This window comes from Sminthopsis crassicaudata, chromosome 6, assembly GCF_048593235.1.
Source record: "Sminthopsis crassicaudata isolate SCR6 chromosome 6, ASM4859323v1, whole genome shotgun sequence".
NCBI classification, from domain to species: domain Eukaryota; kingdom Metazoa; phylum Chordata; class Mammalia; order Dasyuromorphia; family Dasyuridae; genus Sminthopsis; species Sminthopsis crassicaudata.
The window spans coordinates 247,794,726-247,818,478 of record NC_133622.1 but is presented as its reverse complement, the minus strand read 5'-3'; the positions used below and the strand labels follow the sequence as shown (position 1 = coordinate 247,818,478).

General features: G+C 50.2%; 1 protein-coding gene across 1 annotated transcript; it reads right to left on the bottom strand.

Annotated features, from left to right (window-relative positions):
- Window positions 1-786: 786 nt before the first annotated feature.
- Window positions 787-3,024, bottom strand: LRRC10B (leucine rich repeat containing 10B). Its single transcript, XM_074273088.1, has one exon. It carries the CDS (start codon window positions 2,901-2,903, stop codon window positions 1,902-1,904), a length of 1,002 nt encoding a protein of 333 aa, XP_074129189.1. The 5' UTR covers window positions 2,904-3,024; the 3' UTR covers window positions 787-1,901.
- Window positions 3,025-23,753: the final 20,729 nt, after the last annotated feature.

Sequence of the window (23,753 nt, the reverse complement as noted above, 5' to 3'; positions counted from 1 at the left end):
GAGATGAAGCAGAGAAAGATAGAGACAGGGACAGGCAGTGCAGCGGGGGAGAGAGAATCTGAAGGGAGGCACCCAGAGAGCCAGGGAACCGAGGAGCAGAAAGGTGGAGGCACTGAGATTGAGTGTGCTAGGGATAGGGGTCAGGACAAAAAGCAGAGGGACATACACAGGAAAGGGGAGCAGAGAAAGAGGCAGAGGCCAGATGGCAGGAAGAAAGACAAAGAACACAGGACAGAGGAGTGACAGGGTTATCAAGGGCAGGAGAAGGGGGGAGGTGGAGGAAATGGGATAAAAGTGGTAAGGAGGCAGGAAAAATGCCCACAGGAAAACCTGAGCTAAGAGGGAATCACCACAAGAGTCTAGAGCCTGAAGAAAAAACTATAGACAAACAGACAAGACAGATCAGAGAGGGCCTGGCCACAGACTCGAAGCAGAAGGTCAGGCTGGGGTCTAGACCATCTGAATCCAGGCTGCCCTGTCACAGAGCAGAGCTGAGCAGATCCCCAAGCAGCAGAATGCGGCCTGACAAGGAGGCCGAGCTGGCCGGCACTTGGCTGGGCCTACAAGAGCCGGCTCAGATGGAAGGAGAGCCAAGTGGTGATACCTGGCACCCAGTTCTGAGCCCTGACAGACAGATGGCAGGGCTGGAGGAGTGGGGGAGGAGGACGCCAGGGAAAGGTCCAAAGCTGGCCAGGCCACCGGAGAGAGAAACAGAAGGATCCACATTCACTAGAGCCCAGCACTCTCCCAGGGCTTATAAATAAACAGGCATGTGGGAAACAAGGATTCTTTCTCCAGGAAATATAATTTATGTTTACAGACATAAATTTCTTTTAAAGATTATCCTTCTTCCACTCGGTTGCTGTGCCCCCTAACAGTGTCCCTGAGTTACCTCAGGCCCCCTCGGCCCCAGCAATTATCTTCCCTTGCTCAGATGATCAAGATTTGGTCCTGGCCAAAGGGAAGGGGGGGGAGGGCAACGGGACTGGGGCTGCCCCTGGCCCAGGAGGGGGGCGGGGCCGGCTGGTCCCATCCTCTCCAGCTCTATAGCAGTTGTCCCAGATGTGCCCATGTATGGGCATGGAAAGAGCAGGCAGCATCCCTGCCCGAACGCCACCATTCAGAGAATCTTTCCGGGGGGCAAAGGGAGCCCGAAATGGAGGCCTGGCACAGGCGCAACATGGCCCCGCCACCTTCTTTTCAAACTTGGCAGCTGGGAGGAACGGCTTCTGATCTGGGGGGCTGGGGGAGAGCCAGTGACACTGCAAACTCCAGAAGGCCGAGGGTTTGAGAAAATGGGGCACAGGACTTCCTTTCCTTGTTGCTGAATACTGCTTAAGCGCCAGGTCTTAAGACCAGCAGCCTGAAGAGGTATGTAGGATCCCAGTGGAGGGACGGAGGTGTTACAATGTCAAACCCAGGCCTTTGCTGGCCTCCAGGCCCCCAGAACTCGGGTCCTCCTTACCCAACACGACCTACCTAGCGGCTTAGCATGTCCCAGCGCTTCCGCAGGAAGGTCCCGGTTTCCGGTCCCTACCGAGCAGGGTATTTCTAGGGGAGCCCCCTGAGAGGTAGTGACCCTTAGTGGAAGAGGAAGTGCCCCATGGGGAGAATGGCTGACGGGCCTTCCCAGGCCCAAGGGGATTTGATGGTCCCAAAGGCACCGGCAGCTTGAGAGGCCCGAGGCCTAGCGGGGGCATTGGCCAGAGGCGAGCTGTGGTTTGAGACCCAGGAGGGAGGAGAGAGGGGCGTCCCTTTGGGCCTCGGAAGGAAGCGGATGCCCGGCCGGGCCGACTTCCCCAAGCAGTGGGGGGGCTGTGTCGTGGGCAGCCACGCGGTTCCCAGGTACCCGCAGGGGGGCTGGAAAGAAGCAAAGTCGAGTGAGTCAGGGCCTGGGGGGCTCAGGTGGGCTCGCCTTTCCTGGAGATCCCTAGGCCCGGGGGCTTGTGCCCCACACAGAGCGCAACCTCCTCCTCCTCCTCCTCCTCCTCTTCCTCGTCCTCCTCCTCCTGCGGCTCCTCCTCCTCGTCCTCCTCCCGGTGCAGCTCGCGCGCCTCCTCGTCCTCGTCCTCGTCCTCCCTCTCCTCCGCGCGCACGGCGGGCGGAGGACCCGGCGCGGGGGCCGGGGCCGGGGCCGGGGCCGGCCGGGGGCGCGGGGGCCGGGGCGGCGGCGGCGGCTCGTCGCGCTCCGCCATGCGCTCCACGGCGCCCTCGCCCACCAGGAAGACGGTGTCGAGGACCCGCGGGGGGCCCGTGACGGGGTTGTGGTCGTAGGAGAAGACGCGCAGCGCGCGCAGCGGCCGCAGGTCGGGGAAGCCGCCCAGCTGGTTGCGGTCCACGTCGAGGATGCGCAGGCGGCCCATGCGCAGCAGCACGTTGGGGAAGACCTCGAGCCGGTTGCCGTAGAGCCAGAGGCCGCGCAGGCCCACCATGCTGGGCAGCTCGGCGGGCAGGCCGCGCAGCCGGTTGTCGCCCAGCTGCAGGGACTGCAGCGCCGGCATGCGGAGCAGCGCGCGCGGGAAGCGCCGCACGTAGTTGCCCTCGAGCCAGAGGCAGCGCAGGCTCTGCAGCTGCGCGAAGTCGGCGGGCAGCCCGAGCAGCCGGTTGCTGCCCAGGTAGAGGCGGCTGAGGCGCGGCAGGCGGCACAGCGCCTCGGGCACGTGCTCCAGCTTGTTGAAGTCCAGCGCCAGGATGCGCAGCTCGCGCAGCTCCTCGATCTCGTCGGGCAGCTCGCGCAGGCCCGTGCCGCTGATGTAGAGCCTCTGCAGGCCGAGCAGGGCGCACACGGAGGCGGGCAGGCGCCGCAGCCGCCGCCCGCTCAGCTCCAGCAGCTGCTCGCCGTTGCTCAGCTGCTCCGCCACGTCCGACGGCAGCTCGTCCGGCGTGGACTCGGCGATGCCCATCCTGCGCTCATGGCCCCCGGGAGCGGCGCGGGCCGCCGGCGGCGTGCGCCCTGCCCGCGCTCGGGCCCCCGCCCGGCTGCCAGCCTCCTGCCCCCGCCCCGGGCCGGCCCGCGCTCCTCACCGTCCGCCCTTCCCCCCCCCTCCCGCCGCCTCCTCCCGCCCCCGCCGGAGACCGCCCGGCCCGGCTGTCCCTTCCTGACCTGGCAACGCGCCAGGAATGGGGCCGCCGTCCCTCTCAGTCCCGTTCCACCAGAGCCCCCTCCGCCCTCCCCTCCACCCCGGTCTCGGGAGACGCCCTCCTGCCCAGGACCAGGTTGCGCCCACCTGTCCTAATCCAGCTCTCCGAGCAGGGTTCCAGGAGCCCGCTCCGCCCTCCCAGCCATCCCTCCTCGCCCCCGCCCCGAAGGGGCTTGCCCCCTCCCGGTCCGACCCAGCCCCCCAGTCCCAGCCCCCGGGACGGGAGGGGAGGCGCCGCCGGGCTGCCCGCCGCCAGTCTCCCGATCGCCCTCCGGGACTCCCCCGCTCGCACTGTCTGACTCCGGTTCCCACAGACTTGATGCTTAGCGACCCGTCGCCATGGAAACCCCCCGACGCGGTTCCAGCTGCCAATGAGAGGGAGGGAGGAAGAGAGAGGGGCGGGAGCTAGACTAGGGAAGGGGGGCGCCCCCTCCCGAGGGCGGTCTCGGTCCCTGGGCACCGCCTCCCTCCCTCTGGAGCTGGAGGGAACTGGACCCGCAGCGGCCGGGCCGCAGGTGCCCCACGCCGCCCTCCTCGCATCCCTTCAAGCTCGGGCCCTCTTACCCACTCCTCCTCGGCGCGCTCCCTTCGGTAGTTTCCCGTGAATCCCGGCGCCGGCTCCCCCAAGTAGCCCACGTGCCACTTGTCCTAGTCCGCCTCCCCACCCCCTTCCCTTCCCAATTACACCAGAGCTAAAAAAAAAAAAAAATAAAAACATAATTGACAGATCGATGAATTCTCTCTCTATTCAACTTCAGCCAGTTCCAGAATCACCACGATTAACCCGTAATGCTTCCTAGAACATGGAAGGGCCTGAGCTTGGGAAGAACGGAGGCGGCTTCCGGGAGCTTCCTGAGGGCAAGGGTCCGGCCTTCATTTTCTAGGGGCCAAAAAGCAAACGCTGCCTCTGAGCTGGGCTCCAATGCTGCCACGTTAGAGCCCAGATCCTAGGCGATAAGCTTGCCCCTGCCTCTGAGCTCCTCTGGGAGAGGAGGGGGTACTGGACCGGCACCCAGTGTCCCTTCAAACTCAGTAGCCCAAAATGGCCAGGCTGGAAAGCACTCGAATGACCCCCAGAGTCCCTTCAAACTCAGTAGCCCATAAATGGCCACGCTGGAAAGGATCCCAGAACAGAGACGGTCCCGAGCACAGGGGACCCGAGAGCTTCCGTTCCCGAGGAGGAAACTGAGTCACGGAGGATGAGCCATATATGAAGGAGCGCCGAGGCCCTCGGGTACCCATGGAACAGTGCTCTCCCGGAGTTCACATTCTGATGGGGGAGCCCAGAACACAGATGGAAAGTTTCAGCGGCAGGACAGATGGAAAGGTCCCATAATCCTTAGGGAACAGAGGCAAAGCAGATGGTAATTCGTTAATGTCATTTCCACTGATAAAATCGTATCAGTTTCTGCTGTTGAACCATTTGACAGTGCCAAAGGCGTTGGTAGCAGGAACTTTCTTTTCCCAGACTTCACCAGGCTGTGGCTGCCTTTCTCCCAGAAGCAGCTGCCAGCTTGCAGGGGGGGAGGGGGCTCAAGAAGGGGGCCTCAAAGGCTGGCTGGAAGGAGGGCTGATGGCCCCTCGAAGCTGCCACTCCTGGCTGTTGGCGTCAAGGAGAGTGGCTCCTGGCTGTGAGGGATAGACTGGAAGCAGGTCCAGGGGTCCAGGCTGCTGGGCAGGGCTCCAGCTTGAGCTCAGGGTCCTGGGCTTTGGCCGTCAGGATGTGAGGGAGATGGTGTTCATTCATCCCCTTGAAATCCTTGACCTTTTGTTCTTCCAGATGAATTTTGTTGTTATTTTTTCTAAGTCAGTAAAATAGTGTCTTGGGAGTTTGATTGGTATAGCAGTAAAATAAGTAGACGAGTATTGCCATCTTTATTATATTCACCCGACCTATCCAAGAGCACTTGACATTTTTCCAATTATTACTTTTCTAGGTCAGTAAAATAGTTTCTTGGGAGTTTGGTTCAGCACTAAATAAGTAGATTAGTTTAGTCTAAATAAGTAGATGAGTGTTGCCATCTTTATTATATTCCTGCGACCTATCCAAGAGCACTTGCTATTTTTGCAGTTGTTGAGAGCTGAGGAGATGGTGCTGGAGGTGCCTCATAACTGCCCTTCCTAGCTGTGCCCTGCGGGGCTGCTTAGTGAGGCTGGTCTGGCTGGTGGCAGGCAGGAGCTGCTGGGCCCTTCTCCACAGGAGTTCCTTCTCTGGCTGGGAGCTGGGGGAGGGGGGTGCCTCTATCAGAAATAGGGAAGTTTAAAAGAAGGGAGAGTTGAGGGGGAAGATAATGTCATTCCAACCTGCCATCCGTGCTACTCCCTCTGAAAAGGAAAAGCACATGGAAAGGGAGACAGCAGAGGACAGCGCTTACCCAAGGGCCACAGCTCCGGAGAGCAATCTGGAGCAATCTCCAGGTCCCAGGGAGTGACTGGGGCACCGGAGCCCAAGTTTAGGGCTCTCTCTCATCGGGCTGCATTATGTTGTGCTATTCAGCGGCCCCTTTTGCTGGCTGCCTGTGGGTAGAAGCGACCTTGGGACTGCACGAGCTCAGGAAAGGCAGCCAATGTGAGCCTGAGGGAAGTGTCTCTGTGTTGCCACCATGGACAGTGTGAGACAGAGTCAGACGGCCCCCTCCCGAGGGCCGGGCCGGGTCCCTGGGCACTGCCTCCCTCCTTCTGGAGCTGGAGGGAACTGGACCCACAGGTACCCCATAATCTCCAGAGGGTTCCAACACGATCCCGGACACTTTGGAAGCTGTGTCCTAGTTTCATTGTTGGGAGGATTTTTCTTATGAAAAATGCATCTCTGCATCTCCAGTGCTTGGCACATAGTAGGTGCTTAGCATAGGTCGATAGATGGATGATATCAGGGCAGTCATTGATGGTCCCTGTCCCTCTTCATGGAGCCAGCAGCCATTCCTGAGGCCCTTAGATCTTCCAGCCTTTTAAACTCTCAGCCAACAGTTCCCCCCAGAGAACCATTGTATTGTATACCCCTTCCCCATGCATACACACAGCAAGAATCCCCACCACAGACGTGGTACTTGTCCTGTGAACCAGGATACGTGACATCCTCTTTGTGACTCAGTTTCCTCATCTGCTAAAAGGACATTTTTAAACTAAAGGACCAGTAAGGTCTCCTCTGCTTCTTGATGTCAGTGATCCTTCAAGAGATCCAGCCCGGCCTGGTTTTGAGTCTGATTTCACACCCTGTTTGTGTCACTCAAATTTTTTTAGCCTTCCTAGACCTCAGTTTCCCTATCTGTAAAATGAGGTGGTTGGACTTGACAGTCTCTAGTGTTTTCTCCAGCTCTAGGGCTGGGCTCCTCTGAGTCTCTGATTCGGTGAACACAACTTATGTTGGAAGCTCAGCTCCAGTGCCACCTCCTCCATGAAGACTTCCCTGATCCCCCCCACGCACACACACCTATTTCCAGTCACCTTCAAACATTCACCGCTCCTCATATCCTGACCCCAATTCCTCAGGTCCTGAATCCTCCCTCCCCAACAATATGGCAGCACTTTCTGAAGGAGAGGGAATCCAGGTTAAAGGAGAGGAGAGAGCCAGCTTGGCCAGAAGTATGGGAAGGGAGGGAGGGAGGGGGCAGAGGTTGAGACAGTTACTCTAAGAGGGAACAAGGTGTTCCCTGCTGCTTAAGCAGTCACCCTAAAGGCTCTGTGGGCTAGGGAAGAGTGAGGGGCCCTCCTGGACAGGTTCACTAAATAGAGCTGAGGGGGACAGCCCCACGTCCCAGGAGCCGGGGGCAGAGGGACATCCGGTTCCTGGGCAACCACCCCAGGGAGTGCCAGCGCACGCACATGCGGCCCATTCTCTTCCCCTCGGTTAATTCTATACCTCTGCCTCCCACCGGGCTCTTCCCTGCAGGAGAAAGGTAGGATGTGCTAACATTCTGGGCCCACTCAGGCTGCCAGCCATGAGAATAATGATGATGAATCACCTGGGCGTCACACGGCAGGTCCCGAAGCCTTGGAGAAGTGGAACGAACCAGTACCTGCCACCCCCGCTACAGGACCCCCCTTCCATTTCTCCTCCCCAAATTGGGGAAACCGAGGCCCCCAGCCTCTAGAAATCGAAACAGTAAAGGATTTGCCACAAAATGGTCAGGAAGCTGAGCTTATGGCCCAAGGGTCAGAGCCCTGTCAGTCTTTCTCCTCATTGGGAACGTGCCAGAGATTCAAGGTTCTCTAACCCTGTGTGTCTTCGTCCCCCCCACCACCCTTCTAAACTCCCTCTTCCTACACACACACACACACACACACACACACACACACACACACACACACACACACACACTCTTCCTATATAGCCTCTCAGAATTAATTATGTTTCCCTAATCATTAATTAATTATGTTTCCTTAACCAAATAGCTTAAATAGCCTCTCAGAATTAATTACCTTTCCTTAACATTTGGGGGGTGGGGAGGAAATAGGGGCCAGAGCCACGATTTCATCAGGCTGAAGATTCCCTTCACCGATGCAGGTCAGCAACCCAAGGGCACCCTCCAATTTGAGCGGTGACTGATGGTTACAGAGCCAGGATGCACCAGACTTAGAACTCAGACTCCAGATGGCTCAGCCAAAGGGCATCGGGCTCAGGAGGTGAGGACCTTCCCAGCTCTGACCAAACCTTATGCAAGGAAATAATCTCTTTGGGATTTAGTTTCTTCATCTCTAAAATGAAGGGGTTGGAGTGATGACTTCTGATATCTGTTCCAGATCCGGAATCTATAAACCAATAGATTGTAACTTGTCAGTGAACAATGGCGCCGTAGTGAGCCATGTTTTTGATGTCTCACCTTTTTCTTTTCTTTTCTTTTTTTTTTTTTAAGGAAAACAATTTTATTATTTTGTGCAGTGTTTGTCATTTTGACTCATACCTTTAAGAACTGAAAAGGCTGCAGCCTCTCCTTTTCATATAAAGTGGAGAATTCTGGGTGTGTCATTGTCAGACTTGGTTGACATATTGTTTTTGCCAGAGTGCTTTACCTCTGTGTTTCACTATTACGTTATTCAAAGTTTGAGCCCAATCTTCTCACAGAAGACACACACACTTATCGTATAATATTTATCAGATTTCTGGAAGGAAGGTTTTGGAGCTACAATTTCACTATTCCATTTTAATAAATGTCTTTGCTAAAAGCTATATCTAGTGGCTGGTTATAAATGAGAAGTACACTAGTGGGGGCTTATGAGTTAAAGTGTTAAAAAGGACACCCCCACAGGGAATATTCTTAAAGCTAAGGTGTCCCGGAGCAGGGTTGGGACAGGGTGATGATCTAGAGAGAGTTCTGTAAATATTAAAATAGGAGATGTAATTTTTACATAAGATGTAGAGAAGTAACTCAATGGGGATTAGAAAATGGATTGGTCCCTTATGTGTTTGTTATTTTCCTCATTCTCAGATCTAATGAGTTTAGAGGGTCTATAATCTTCTTTCCAGATTGTATCTGGGACCCTAAGTAGTCATTTATTCCTTCTTCCTCTTCGTTGAGCCCAGGGTCCATGAAGGGGTGAGGTAGGGGGTGGGTTTACAGGGAAATGCTCTCCTTCACATCTTTATGTACTCCCCCTAGAACTAGATATTTAAACAGGAAAATTCCTCAGCTCAGGGCTACAGTGGGGATTCTGGGCACCCCTAGGCCATTTGGCTAATAAATCACTGAATGAAATAAGGTAGATGCAGTCTGGCTGAGTGAGCTGAAATAGTTTAGGCCTTCCCACCTTGCCACACTTGCCACCCTTCCTCCCATACCTTCAAACTTTCCCATGGTCTCCAGATGAAGAGCAGCACCAGGACCAGGGACTTTCCTTCCTGGGATCTCATCCACCCAGGCTTTCTAAGACCCCAAGCTTGTGGGATAGTCCTGGGAGCTCAGAAACAAGAAACAAGCTCAGAAAACAGAAGGCAAAAATACCCCTGGATCACTGAGCATCTCAGCTAAAGTTCCTGGAGATTTATGGGTAGAGATTTCAACATGAAATAGTTACTTTGGGCCGAGAGCATCAGCCTCCTTTAAAAAGTTCAAGTGTTAATTTCCTCCCTGTCATGAAAAAAACTATGTAAAGCTAGCATGTAAAGCTAGGGTTTACTTTTTTTTTTTTTTTTTCCTGAGGCAGTTGGGGTTAAGTGACTTGTCCAGGGTCACACAGCTAGTAAGTGTTAATAAGTTTCTGAGATCAGATTTGAACTGAGGTCCTCCTGATTTCAGGGCTGGTACTCTCTATCCACTGAACCATCTAGCTGTAGGGTTAGCTTTTCAAAAAAATAAAATAAACAAAAGAGAAAATTGAGAACCAAAAGATTTTGTAGATAGTGTATATTTGATATATTTCCCCTCATTCACGCAATCTGAACTACAAAGCACTTTCTTTCCAACAATATGTGAGGTAAGCAATGAATGCACTATTTATTACTGTTTTATACATGGGGAAACTGAGGCACAGAGTCACAGATTCAGTGATTAACACTAATAAGTGTTGGGAACTGAAACCAGGTGCTTTTGCTCTCCTGGGCTGCCTTTCCCGTGAGTTCATGCACTGCCTAAGCCTTTTCCCCAAGAACACGGAGGAGCTGCTAGCTGAGGTCATTCTCCTGAAGAGGCCAGCCCAGAAACCAGAGCTGAGAAATGGCCGCTTCTCGGGTGCTCTCAGAGCAACTCAATACTCCTCCCCGTGTTGGATGTTGAAACCCGAGAGTCCCATTCCCTCAGTGACACATGAGACCAAGTCAGAAAGAAGAGAAGCAAATTGCTATTTGAGAGCCACCCAATCATACTGACTTCTTGCCATCTACCTGACCGTTAATGTCATCCTGACCACCATGAGCATGATGGGTAATATCATCACCCACCAGCGGCAGCATCCTATTACTGTGAAGCATATCTCCACCATCATCCGATTCAACTAAGAAGCACTTATTTATCACCTTCTGTATGCCAGGCCCTTGGGGACACAAAGACAAATAGGAAGTGACATCCCTGAGGCTGCTTTAATGGGAGAAAAGGGAATGAGTTTGACTGACTGAGATGAAGACATGTTGTTATATAGGGAGGGATGACTAAATGATCTAGGAGTTCAAAAAAGTTCCCCCATGAGATGAGCGGGTGGGGAGGAGGAAGGGCACATAGGGCATGACACAAAATCATGACAGTGAAAACAGCAAATAGACCAGTTTTACTAGAAGGCACCACTATCTTATTTTATTACATGTTTCCACAACAAACATTAAGTATCTACTATGTGCAGGTCTTTGGAAAATGGGGGGGAGGGCAGGGCCTAGACCTGTGATTTCATTGGCTTCAGGGACTCTGGGGAAAGCACTTTCTCCACTGGGCACTTAGAAGCAAGATGATTTGCCTAGTATGTGTCAAAGGTGAGATTCGAACTCAGGCCCTCTGATAGCAAGGTCAACTCATGACCGTCACACTGTCTATTTGAACTACAGACACAAAGCCCAAAATGGAAAGCAGCCTGGCCCTCAAGAAGCTTCCAGAGAAGACTAGTAGAGAAGACTAGTCCATACATTAGCTCTTGGCAGTTGGAGCTGTCCAGCTTCCTGGGCATTTTGGCTCGTGGGTCACTCGTGAATTTGTCTTCATAGAGAAAGAGCCAGAAGCCCATTTGCTCCAACTGTCTCCTTTTATGGACAGGGCAACTAAGACCCAGAGAAGGCTGAGTGGGATCTGAACTCAGTTCTCCTGACTAGAGGTAGGCTCTTCCCATTGGACCGACATAATCCTAAGAACATAACGAGCCCCTCAGTGCTTTCTCATTCATTCCTGCTTTCTTTTCATTTGAACTGAACTTTCTACTCAACTCTAGCCAGGAGGTAGAGTAGACCCGAGAGCATCCACAAACTGTCTCTCCCCGTACAGCGTGTTCTCGACTGAAAAGGTACAAGACTTGCCATAATCATCCCTCACACAAACAGCAGGCTTGCTTATGTAGGAGAGAACCAAGTGCAGAGTCTGGACTTCATTATGCAGAGAAGCAAAAACTGAAGAGGGGTGCAGGGAGTGGGGAGACAGGGGAGCTTCATCAAGCTGGGCGAGAAACAGAAAGACCAGGAGGACCTATAGTGGAAGGGGCTGAGCCCAGAGAACATTTGTGCATCCCAGTCATGAAAAGTCAAGAGGATTAGTTGTGCACACACACGCGGGCGCGCGCGTGTGTGTGTGTGTACATATGTGTATGTGTAAGACATAATTCAGATGCTGCCTGAGGCCTTGCCTACACACTTAGTCTCTGGGAGGAGGACAGGGTTGCTGAGAAGGCATCTGGCCCCAGTGTTGCGGCCCAGAGGACCAGGGAGGAGGAAGAAAGATATAGCATACTTTTGCTCAAAGAGCCCAGACCCCAGGGGCCATAGTGCATAAAACACCAGACTCATCTTCCCAAATTCAAATCTGGCCTCAGACATTTATTAGCTGTGATACTTATTAGCAAGTCATTTAACCCTGTCTGCCTCAGTTTCCTTATGTGTAAAATGAGCTGGAGAAGGGATTGGCAATATCTCTACCAAGAAAGCCCCAAATGGAGTCAGGAAGAGTTGGACATGACTGAAAAAATTCCAGATTGGGGCAGCTAGGTGGTGCAGTGGATAGAGCATCAGCCCCGAAGTCAGGAGGACCTGAGTTCAAATGTGATCTCAGGCACTTAACGTCCTAGCTGTGTGACCCTGGACAAGTCACTTAACCCCAATTGTCAAAGAAAAGGAAAGAAAAGAAAAGGAAAGGAAAGAAAAGAAAAGAAAAGGGAAAGAAGGAGGGAAAGAAGGAAAGAAGGAAGGAAAGAAAAAAGACCAAACTATTTATGTAGTTTGGTTTCTCCAATACCTTGGAGAACAAAGACCAGACAGCTGCTTACTGGGAAAAAACACCAATTTTTAGGTAACACGAATAATCTTCTGGATTATTATTGCTAGAGGGAGAATAACTGCTGATGTCCAAGCAAGGAACTACATAAGATGTTCACTTACTCCTTTGACCCCTCTTGGAAGTCTCATGGTTTTATGTATATAGAGCTTCATAAGGATTAAGTTTCCCCTCTGCTGACTGGGAAAGGTAACGGGGGTGCTCTGCCCAGGGCATGCATCTCTTGCACCATAGGTGTTGCTAGGGCCACAGTGCACCTCATTCTTTCCAGTGCCAGCAATTTCCATCACTCTCATGACCATTATATCCCCATTATCATCTTAGATTCGTTCTTGAACTGGAAAGAAATCTTAGAAATGATCGAGTTCTATCCCTTCATTTTTAAAGATAAAGAAGCTGAGACCTGAAACAAGGTACTAATGCATGTGCCCAAGGTCCCACGGCTGGCTTATGGTATCATTGAGACTCAAATTTAGTTTTTTAGAATCTTTGTTCAGTGCTCACAACCTCAACCGTTATCTCCATCACCATAACTGGTGCCTCCACCATGACCATTACCATCACCATCATCACTCCGTCTCTTCCACCATCATCATCCTGCCAGCATCACCACCTTCACTGTCCTCTCCATTATTATCTTCATTGTCACTCCTATGGTCACTTCCAGCATCATCATCGCCATTACTATCTTCAGTCACCATCCTACCCTGATAACCATGGATAGCTCCCTCCGGCCCTCACCATCCCTGCCTTCATCACCCTCTCACTGGTACTGCTTCTACCATTACCCTGGCCCTCATTGCCATCCCCAACGTCCTTACCATTTCTTCCCTTGACATCCCCCCATCATCCACACTGTGTAATGTCTCCAGTTCAAACTCCTCTTGCTACTCGAAAAATTCCCAGATACCAATTCAAGAGCAAACACAAGCTTTCCCAGCTGTCCTCGGTCAGACGTCCCACAGCTGGAGGCAGTGGCTAGGAGGTGATACTCCCCTCCATTGCTTTACATCTTGCTCATAGCCTTCACTGAATACAGTCCCCCCCCCCCCCGAGGCTGGGGTTAAGTGACTTGCCCAGGGTCACACAGCTAGGAAGTATTAAGTGTCTGAGACTAGATTTGAACTCGGGTCCTCCTGAATTCAAGGCTGGTGCTCTATCCACTGTGCCACCTAGCTGCCCCTATACTATCTTTGTTTTATTTTAATTTTATTTTTTCTGAGGCTGGGGTTAAGTGACTTGCCCAGGGTCACACAGCTAGGAAGTGTTAAGTGTCTTGAGACCAGATTTGAACTCAGGTCCTCCTGAATTCAAGGCTGGTGCTCTATCCACTGTGCCACCTAGCTTCCCTAGCTTTCAACAAAGTCCAGATGAATCATCTGGAGAGAGAGTAACCCAGAAGTAGCAACACGGGAAGATGCACTCATTCATTTGTACCATCTTGGGACATGGGCAATGACAGACTGTTCGCCAGCTGCATCATCAAACCGGTCCTCGGACACTCCCCCAGCCTGAGTCAAGTGTTTGTGGGTCTGGCCCTTTCTCTAAATATCTGATTGTCCAGAGGAGTATTGCCTAAGAGTGACTCCTCCTCCACATGGTCAGAAAGAGAATGAGGGGATGGATGTTCAGAGTTGTCTATAACTCCATCTGTCTCTGGAAAACAAAGTTCTCACACTTCCTCAGGCAGGGGCTGAACCTCCAGGCTACCACCCCCAACCAGCATGCCATCTTCATCCTCCCTGGTAGGAATCCTGTGTGCCCAGGAAAGCAGCTTGGTGGGCTTTTGTCCTTTTGAGGAAACTGAGGCCCATCTGGAATTGAATCGGAGGTCCTCCCTTCCTCCACATTCATCATGCTTTGCCATATCCAGTGCTGCTGGTGCATCATCAGAGACTCATTCAAGTGAATAGCTCCCTGAGCCCTCATTAGCTATCCCCAGCATCCCTCACACAGCTTCCAGGACAGTAACACTTGCCAGTGGGGCCCTTTCATCTGCCAATGTGTCACCGCATGTCAGCTTGACAGTGTGTCACATCCTTCAGCCTGCCACTGTCCCATCAATGCTCTAGGCCCACCGGGGGCAGCCCACATAGGGACACTGCCATAGCAACCCCTGCCAGCCACCCCCAGACATCCGCTGGGAAGGCCCCTTTGTGTTTCTACTGAAAAGACTGAGACCTTCAGAGTGTTCTCATTGCCCAGCACACTGTGGGGGCTTGCTACAGGTTAATAATAATCCTGCTCATACCCCCCCAAAAAAAGTCATAAAGTACCTACAGAAATGGGTGGAAAACTCTTTGAGTCTACAATAGCTGCCTGCAGGAAGGGCTGACTCAGTTGAGACCAAAGCACTGTTCTAGGTAAAGTAGAAAGAAAAAGAAAACTTCTGTAGTCTTTTGGAAGGAGCTGAATTGCCCTCTGAAATAAGAGCCAGGGCAGTTAGCAAGCCCAGCCAGAGAAAGGTTGAATATCACCCTTGCGGGTGCCCGAGGCAGAGTCCAAAAGAGAAATAATTATTTTAAAAAAACTTACCTTTCTCCAGCACTTGGAAGTCTACAAACTTTTTTCTCCTAACTACTCTATGCAGTAGATAGCCTTGGTATTATTCTCCTCATTTTTCAGATGACAAAACTAAGGTGAAATGAGGGTGGGGATAGAGGAAGTGATATTGGAGCTTTTCCAGCTAGGGAGGGCCAGAGTTAGGTCTGAATTCACATCTCTCCAAAACCAGGAGATGTTTATGTTTCCTCCTTTAAAGTACAAGGTGAAAGAAAATATTTGGAAAAGAGCCTTACTCTTTTCTACTATATTTTATAGGCATGTTGCATAAGGAAAGGAAGCAGCGCGATGTAGAGGAGAGCAGTAAAATGACAATCTGACATGGTACTCCCATGAGCCTCAGTTTCTGGGGCTCAACTGTAATATGAAGGAGTTTGAAGGGATCGAGGAACCTGTGGGATCCTGCAGAAGTTAGTCTTCCAGGGTCTCAGTTTCCCCATCTGTAAAATATGGAATTGGATAGAAGCCCTCTGAGGTCCCTTCTGGCTCCAGCTCTATGATCTCCTGGAAGTAGGAGATACTTTTTTTGTAGGGGATGGATTGGCAAGAGTTGGTCTCCACTGCCCAGTGATGACTCCCCTTAGCTGATCTGATGGGTAAGACATCTCCTGCCCAAGGACATTCTAACCAGACGTCAGGACTTATCTCCAATGTTACCTCCTTTCTGATTACTGTGATGGAAAAGGGCTGTGGTGGAAGTCCGAGAGCCGCCTTCAAATCCAACTCAGACATCAGCTCAGCCACGCAACCAGAGACGTGCTTTGACCTATGTGAAACTCAGTTGTTCCATCTATAAAATGTGAGAATGGAATAAAAGACTTTCAAAATCCCTTTCTAGCACATTAACCTTCCTGAGCCTCAGTTTTCCCATCTGTAAAGCGAGATCTGGAGAACATTCTGGCCAACCCTTGCCTTTAAGAACAGGGAGTCCAAGGTTGAGAGAGAGAGTGTAACTGAGATGCTTTGGATCACAAAGGCATGGAATTATGGGCTAGAGCACTACCCCCCTCCCTCCCTTGGGGACTTGGGGACCCTGACTCAGGTGATAAGGTTTCTTTTCACATACTCTTTGGCTCATTAAGTTCCTCAGCCCAGCACCCTGGGAATGATTTCAATAATAGCAATTAGATTATAGCTCATGAATCTAAGGGACTCTCCACAAAAGGAGGGAAATAAAGGTACCCAATGTAAGATATTCATTGGATGTGGGACAGATAATTTATACCTACATCCAAGAAATGCTAAATATAAAAATGTGGGTTGACAGAAGAAGATCTAGATTTCTAGGTATTGTAACAAAATGTTGGGAGGTTAATATTTAAACCTCATCAGATTATACCACAGTTTTGCAATACGCCAATCAGTCATTTTACATTTCACCTCTGCATTGCACTGTCCAACTCCATTCCAAGTATTTGTTTACTGGCAATACACCTAGACTTAGGTCAAATCTGGTACACTTTCCTGTCCTCTTTGATTAAAAAAAAAAGTGGGGGGGGGAAGGATGAGGTTGGGGGTAGTTATCTCTGAACCTTTTGAAACTCACAAGGTTACCTTCAGGTCTAGTCACAATCATTTCAAGGTTGATTGCTCACCTATTGAGCAAAGGGGGAAAAGGAAGCTAAGGTAGCCATGTGTTCAGGGCCACATGGAAGGGGGTGGGGTTGAAGGGTCTGGACAAGCTGCTCATCCTTCCACTCCACTTACAGGTCAATTCCCATCCTAAATGACTCACAGCCAACACAGCCAGCCTTAAAGGTCTCGTTAACTGGAACAAGGGCAATTCTAAGCAAACTTGATGGGGAATGAATGACCTTTGTGGCACAAGCAGCAGGTGGAAGAGCTGGGATTTGAATCCAAGTTTTCTGCCTCCAAATCTAGCACTCTTTCTACCACACCACAAATTGTATGAGCCAGTATACTAGAAATAAAAATTCTAATTTACTTATTCAATGCCATACTATCAATCAAATTACCAAAATTTTTATGAAGCTAAGAAAAAGAAATGTGTGTGAAGAACAAAAGATCAAGAGTATCAATGGAATCGCTTTTTTTTTTTTAATGTGAAGGCAGCTGAACAGTACCAAATCTCAAATCATATTACAAAGTGAAAATCATCAAAACAATCTAAGATATAGAGCAGTGGATCAAGAGAATAGATTAGGTACATATTATATAGTAGTAAATGACTACAGTAATCTAGTGTTTGATAAACACAAAGATCTCAACTTTGGGGATAAGACCTGATCATTTGACAAAAACTGGTGGGAAAACTGGAAAGCAGTTTGGCAGAAACTAGGTATAGAACAATAACTAGTGCTATATACCAAGATAAAGTCAAAATGGGTACATGATTTAGACATAAAGAAATTAGGGAAGCAAAAATTTTACAGTCAGATCTATGAATAAATGAAGAATTTATGACTAAAGAGATAGAGAGCATTATAGGATATAAAACAGTTATTTTTGACTACATCAAATTGAAAAAGCACTGCACAAACAAAACCAATGCAGCCAAGGTTAGAAGAAAAAGCTGGGAAATTTTTTTATGGCAAGTTTCTCTAAAATATGCAGAGAACTGAATCAAGTTTATAATAATATATAGTCACTTTCCAATGGACAAATGGTCAAGGGATATGAACAGGAAGTTTTCAAGTGAAGAAATCAAAGCTACCTATAGTCATATGAAAAAGGTTCTAAATCACTATTAGAAAAATGCAAATTAAAGTAACTCTGAGGTATCATTTTATGTCTGTAAGATTGGCTACTGACAGAAAAGGAAAATGGCAAATATTGGAGAGTATGTGGGAAAATTGGAACACAAATACGTAGAATGGTGAGCTCCACTTTGGAGAGCAACTTGGAGCTATGATCAAAGGGCTCTAAAACTGTACAAAACAGTCTTTGACCCAGCAATACCATTACTAGGTCTGTATATCAAAGAGATTTTTTTAAAAATAGAAAAGGACCTATAGGTACAAAAATATTTATGGCAGCTCTTTTTTAGCAACAAAGAATTACGCATTGAGGAGATTCTGGGGAATGGTTGAACAAGTTGTGGTGTATAATTGTGATCAAATACTGTTGTGCTGTAAGAAACAACAAGTAGTTGGGTTTCAGAAAAGCCTGGAAAGACATGAACTGATAAAAATGAAGTGAGCAGAACCAGGAGAACATTGTACACAGTAACAGCAATGATCTTTCTATCCACCTTCAAAAAGAGCTGGTGGAGAGCAGTTAGTTGGTGTAGTGGATAGAGCAGGAGCCCTGAAGTCAATAGTTCAAATCCCCAGAGAGAGAACTATGGGAAATGAGTTATCTTGCTGCACAAGAAAAATTGGATCTAGAAATAAAAAAAAACAAAAAACCTGAGAAGGCAAACAAAAATGCAGACAATAACAGATAGAGTGAGAATGCTATGCTGTGGTTCACATTCATTTCTATAGTTCTTTCTCTGGGTATAGCAGATTCTCTTTATTACTGAACAATTGGAACTGGTTTGAATCATGAAGCAAGCCACATTCAATGAGATAATATTTGTAAAGCATTTAACACCTTGCTTGGCATGTAATAGGGACACCTAGGTGGTGCACAGCACTCATCTCCCTGAGTTCAAATCCCATCTCAGACACTTATTGGTTGTATGATCCTGAACAAGTCACTTAACCTTATTTGCCTCAGTTTCCTCATCTATACAAATGAACTGGAGGAGAAAATGGTGAACCACTTGTGTCTTTGCCAAGAAAATCCAAAATCATAAAGAGTTGAACAAGGGGCAGCTGGGTGGTGCAGTGGATAGAGCACCAGCCTTGATTCAGGAGGACCCGAGTTCAAATTTGATCTCAGACACTTAACACTTCCTAGCTGTGTGACCCTGGGCAAGTCACTTAACCCCAGCCTCAGGAAAAAAATAAAACAATAAAGAGTTGAACATGACTGAATAACAATTGGTACACAATAGAATTTAATAACTGTTTCTTTCCTTCCTGCCCGCCTTTCTTCTTATAAGTTCAATCAATATGAGTCAATACTATACTGTGGCTCCTAAAAAAAGCAATGTGATCTTCAGTTGCAATGAGACAAGACCTGTGTCCAAAATGAGGGAAATACAATCCTACTGTTTTCTGTCCTGATCAAACCTTTCTCTCTCCTCTTCCCTCTCTCCCTCTCTTCTCTCCCTCCCTCTTTTCCTCTCCCCCCTTCTCTCTCCCTCTCCCCTTCTCTCTCTAATGGGTGAGGAGGAAATGGGAGAGAAAATAAATGTGTGTTAATTGAATTTTTTTCTAATTAAGCAACCCAACAAGCAGAATGGAGTGGACTGCCTCAGGGGAGATGACTTTCAAATCACTAGTAGATGCAAGAGTCTGTACCATTTTTGTGGCTTATGGGCCCCCTGGGCAGTGTCTGGCAAAGTGTCTGGCCCCTTCTCAGAATCACGCTTTGAAAAGCACAACATAAAATACATGGGAGTGCAAAGGGAAACAATCACAGTGGGATACGGTGATCCAAGTGTCTTTTCACATCCCCCAGGGTGAGAATCTCTGCAGGAGATGCCTTCGCAGGAGGCCCAAGGTCATGAAAGTTCTTGCTCCAGAAGTCGGACTCAGTGGTCTCACAGGTTCTTCCCATTCAGAGATTCTGTGACCCTGTGAGGTTTCTCAGAAAAGGGTGAGCTCAGGCAGCCAGCCCCAGTTTATGAGACGTGACAAAAGCTCCATCTGAGTTGGAGGGTGATGATGGATGACTCAGACTCACAGAATGTCAGAGCTGGGACAGAGGGACCTTAGAACATGGAACAGAGAGGGGGGTGGATCTCAGAACCCAGGACAGAGAACCTTAGAGTTGGGAGGGAAGGACCTTAGAATATGGAACAGACAGAGGAGACAGAGAACTTCAGAGCTGGGAGGGAGGGACCTTAGAACATGGAATAGAGAGGGGGGGAAATCTCAGAACCCAAGGCAGGAAACCTCAGAGCTGGGAGGGATGGACCTTAGAACATGGAACAGAGAGGGGGGAAATCTCAGAACCCAAGGCAGGGAACCTCAGAGCTGGGAGGGATGGACCTTAGAACATGGAACAGAGAGGGGGGAAATCTCAGAACCCAAGGCAGGGAACCTCAGAGCTGGGAGGGATGGACCTTAGAACATGGAACAGAGAGGGGGGAAATCTTAGAACCCAAGGCAGGGAACCTCAGAGCTGGGAGGGATGGACCTTAGAACATGGACCACCACTCTGATCTTCAATTTCCTCATCTCTAAAATGAGGCATTTGAACTAGATCCCTCTGGCCTTAGAGCACAGGTAGGACCCAAGAGACCCTTCAACTTTTTCTCATTGTAAAAGAGGAAGGGAAAGTGGAGGGAAGAGATTTGAACCCAGGCCTCAGGCTGGGTTGGCGGTCCATGCTTGTGTCCAGACTAGTGGCAGGAAAGGTCCTGGGCCCGATTTTAGCAGGGTCGGACCCCCAAGAGTTGAGCAAATGATGGATTCAGGACAATCGTCCCTCCTGCAGAATTTGTCTTTCAGAACCTCTCCTTTTCTCTCTTTAATCCTTGGCTCCACTGGGAGGTCAGATTCATTTTACACCTGGATAACCCTGAAGCACAGAGAAGGGGAGAGATTTGGCAGAAGTCACACCGCATGATGCCAACATCAGCTCAGTTCCAATGTGTTGGGGACACAGGGAGGGATGTTGTTCTGGGGACAGGAACTGTGACATCTGTTCCCTGAAGACGCCAATGTCTCATTCTTCCCGATTTCCTCTCTGGCCCTGCCCCCTTACCCTCCATTAGTTTGCCAGGTTCAAGACAGGCAGAGCTGCCATTTCACCCATCCCTTAACTCCTTGCCCAGCTAGTAAAAGTCCCTGCACTTTCTCATCTTCCCGTGACACAGCTTCCTTCCTGCTGATCCTCTGGGTAGAAGCCTACAATGGCTCCCCTGCTAACCTGGCGTCCAAGGTCCTCTCCAGGCTAGAAGGCGGTGGAATAAGAAGGGCCCAGGAGGACTCCATCTGGTTTGCTGGGACAGGTTTGCTGCTAGCTGGGTGATCTTGGATCATTTGACCTCTGTTTTTACATCTTCAATATAGATATATGAATATAGATAGCTAAATGATAGATGGATAGATAGCTAAATAGATGATATAGATGAACAGATGGACAGACAGACAGGTAGGTAGATATAGATGGATAGGTAGATGGATGGACAGATGGATGGACAGACAGATGGATAGATATCTATAGATAGATGGACAGATAGATGGTTAGATGGATGGCTGGATGGATAGATGGATAGATCAGGGACTGGTTTGAAAAACAGGTGGGATCATTTATGAAGTAAGAATAGTTGAAAAGCAGTGTGACAGGATGGATGGGAAGCTCTCTGATTAGGAAAGCCTGAGTTTCCAGCACTTGTGATTTTTTTTTTCCTGAGGCTGGGGTTAAGTGACTTGCCCAGGGTCACACAGCTAGGAAGTGTTAAGTGTCTGAGACCAGATTTGAACTCGGGTCCTCCTGAATTCAAGGCTGGTGCTCTATAGTTTCCAGCATTTCCAAAGCTCACTTGGCAGGATGTTGGCTCAGTGTCAGAGTCCAGGCTTGAGTTCTTACTGGGAATGTGATGCTCCTCTCTCCTTTCAGTCATGTCTGAGTCTCTGTGACCTCACGAGGAGCTTTCTTGAAAAAGACCTCGGAGAATTTGGCCATTTCCTTCTCCAGCTCATTTGACAGATGAGGAAACTGAGGTGGACAGGGAAAGTGACCTTCCCAGGGTCACACAACTAGAAAGTGTCTGAGGTCAGACTTGGATTCAGATCTTCCTGATTCCAGGCCCCGTGCTCTATCCACTGCAGCCACACCAAGCTGACATGATCTAGGAGTGAAAAAATCTCCAGAAACGGCTTCCTTGCTCTTCATGGCTTCCTCAGTCACTGGCTGTGTGGCCAGACAAGTCCCTTCACGCCAATATTATACTCTTAAGACTAAGTGGCCAAGGGGGTGCTGCTGGGTATGGGTGCAGGGAGCTTCCTGGACCCCGAATTCCCTAGACCAAAGAAGTCACAAGTCCTCCTCTTCAGTGTGTGTGGAACTCCTTAAGATTTGTCCTAGTGGGGCTCACATAATCACTGGGAGGGGGGCCTTTAGTGCTCTGAGACTCACAGGCTCCTCAGGGGGTGCCCCGGGCAGGGCAGAAAGGCCTTGCTGCTTCCTGGGCTTCCACAGATGGGAGGACTGGGACATCCCCTCGCTCTGGCTGCATCTCCTCTGCTCTCCCATCTCTGGTCACAAGGCTTGCTTCCCTGGGGAGGAGATCAGGTATCCTCTGCTCAGGTGTTCTGGAAAGCTGAGTCCTGGGCCAGAGGAAGCTGTGGGACAGCTGAGCCAGCTCTGGATCCCCAAGGGAGGGCCTGATGATCCAGGGCAAAGGGAAGGGCCCCCGCAGCTTCTGCTCAAGGTCATCCCCACACAGGGATTTCGATTCAGGAGGCTCAGGTCCAAATTCTGGGTTTGACAACAGTTTGTAGGACCTTAGACAAGTCACTATGTGGGGCTTAATTTCTGCGAAATGGAGATATGTGGACTACTTGGGGAGTGTTAAAGAGCTCTGTGCAAACTTCAAGGGCTACGGAAATGGGACCATTCTGGCCCAGCATCCTCCATCCACTAAAATGCTGAAGTGAATTTGAATTAGACTAAGGGTTCAAAGTGGATTACTGGGCAGAGCCAGAGGACAGTGAAAGGGAGAGGCTGGAGGTGGAGAGTGGGAAGAACAGCCCCAGGGTACATACTAATCCTCCATCTGAAGGAGCCCAATCACCCTCTAACCGAAGACTCCAAGAAAACCTTAGTCATGAACTCCAAATTGCATTTTGCTTAAAACCCATGTGAGGTGACAGATTCCCCAGAAAGGTCTTTCTGGGGCTCCTTCCGGCCTCTGTTTCTCCTGTGGGCTTTGTCTTGGTTTTGGACCCGAATTTATCTGCCTGCCCTTGCACAATGGCTCTCCCAGTAGCTTGGAAGCAAGGACAGTTTGCAGTTTGTCATTGTATTGTTGTTGCCTGTCAGCCTCTGATGGTTTGTCATCTGATGGAGCTGGGATCCATCCCTCCTGCTCTGGTCCTATATCTGTTGCACACGTCCACGCGCTCACCCCAGGGCATCTACCCGCTAAGCTGGAGCTCGTTTCCCCTGCCCGTTGAGGGCCGCAGGAGAGAACGTGGTCAAGCACCTCCTAGCCTCCATTTCCCTCTTCTTTGAAGTTCCTTCTTAGATGTTCCAACTTTCGGACCTTCCATGGTCCTCCCTGAGGTGCAGAGAGAATCCTCCTTCCATGTTGCAGCTGAAAGACTCCTGGACCAGGGGTTGGAGGCTACGAGACAACACAAAACACAATCCCTGCCCTAGGGAGCGTACATGCTGCCAGGAGGAACAAGTAGGCAGATGGCTGGTTGTACTGGGGGAGCTTGGGACCCACTTTCCCTGAGAGAGGGCTGAGCTCTGCTCCATCAGGGTCTCCAGATGGAAGCGAGGAAAGCATTCTGGCTAGGGGCAGAGCTTGGCAAGGGCCCCGGGGCAGCAGCAGAAGGCTGCCCCCTCACGGTGACTGCCAGGGCCAAAGGCCTGTCCTCCATCCTGGGACAAAACGTTCTCTATCTGAGGGAGCTCTGGGGCAGAGCTAAGCTGACCGGGTGGAGGGCGAGGGCCTCCTTCCCCTCCTGCCAGTCTGGGCATGGGACCAGCCCCTGCCCTGACCTTCGGGGAAATCTGTTCTGGGCTCCATTGCCTCCTTTCTCAGGGATCCATCATCAAATCAATGTGACCTTTGCTCCTGGGAAGGACACGATCATCCGCTTGCCTGTGGCCCCTCCTGACTCCTGACCAGCTGCCAGGCCCGAAGCTTCCTTCCCTGACCCCCCAAACACCGCGCTCCCTCTTGTACCGTTCACCCCCCAAGTCCTGTCCTATTAACACAGTGTCCTTTGGATTTCCCCTGGACCCCCACGGCGAGATTCATTTTTTAGTGTCGAAGCCGTTCCTCCCCAGGAAGCACCTCAAGGGCAGGCCGGGCCCCCCATCGGGGTGCACAGGGCTCCCAGAGGGGATTCGTGGCTGCCCAAAGCAGTGAGAACAGGCCGGGGGGGGGAGGGAGGGAGGG

Excerpts from the sequence above, each read along its gene's own strand:
- LRRC10B (XM_074273088.1), bottom strand. The coding sequence starts at position 2,903 with ATGGGCATCGCCGAGTCCACGCCGGACGAGCTGCCGTCGGACGTGGCG.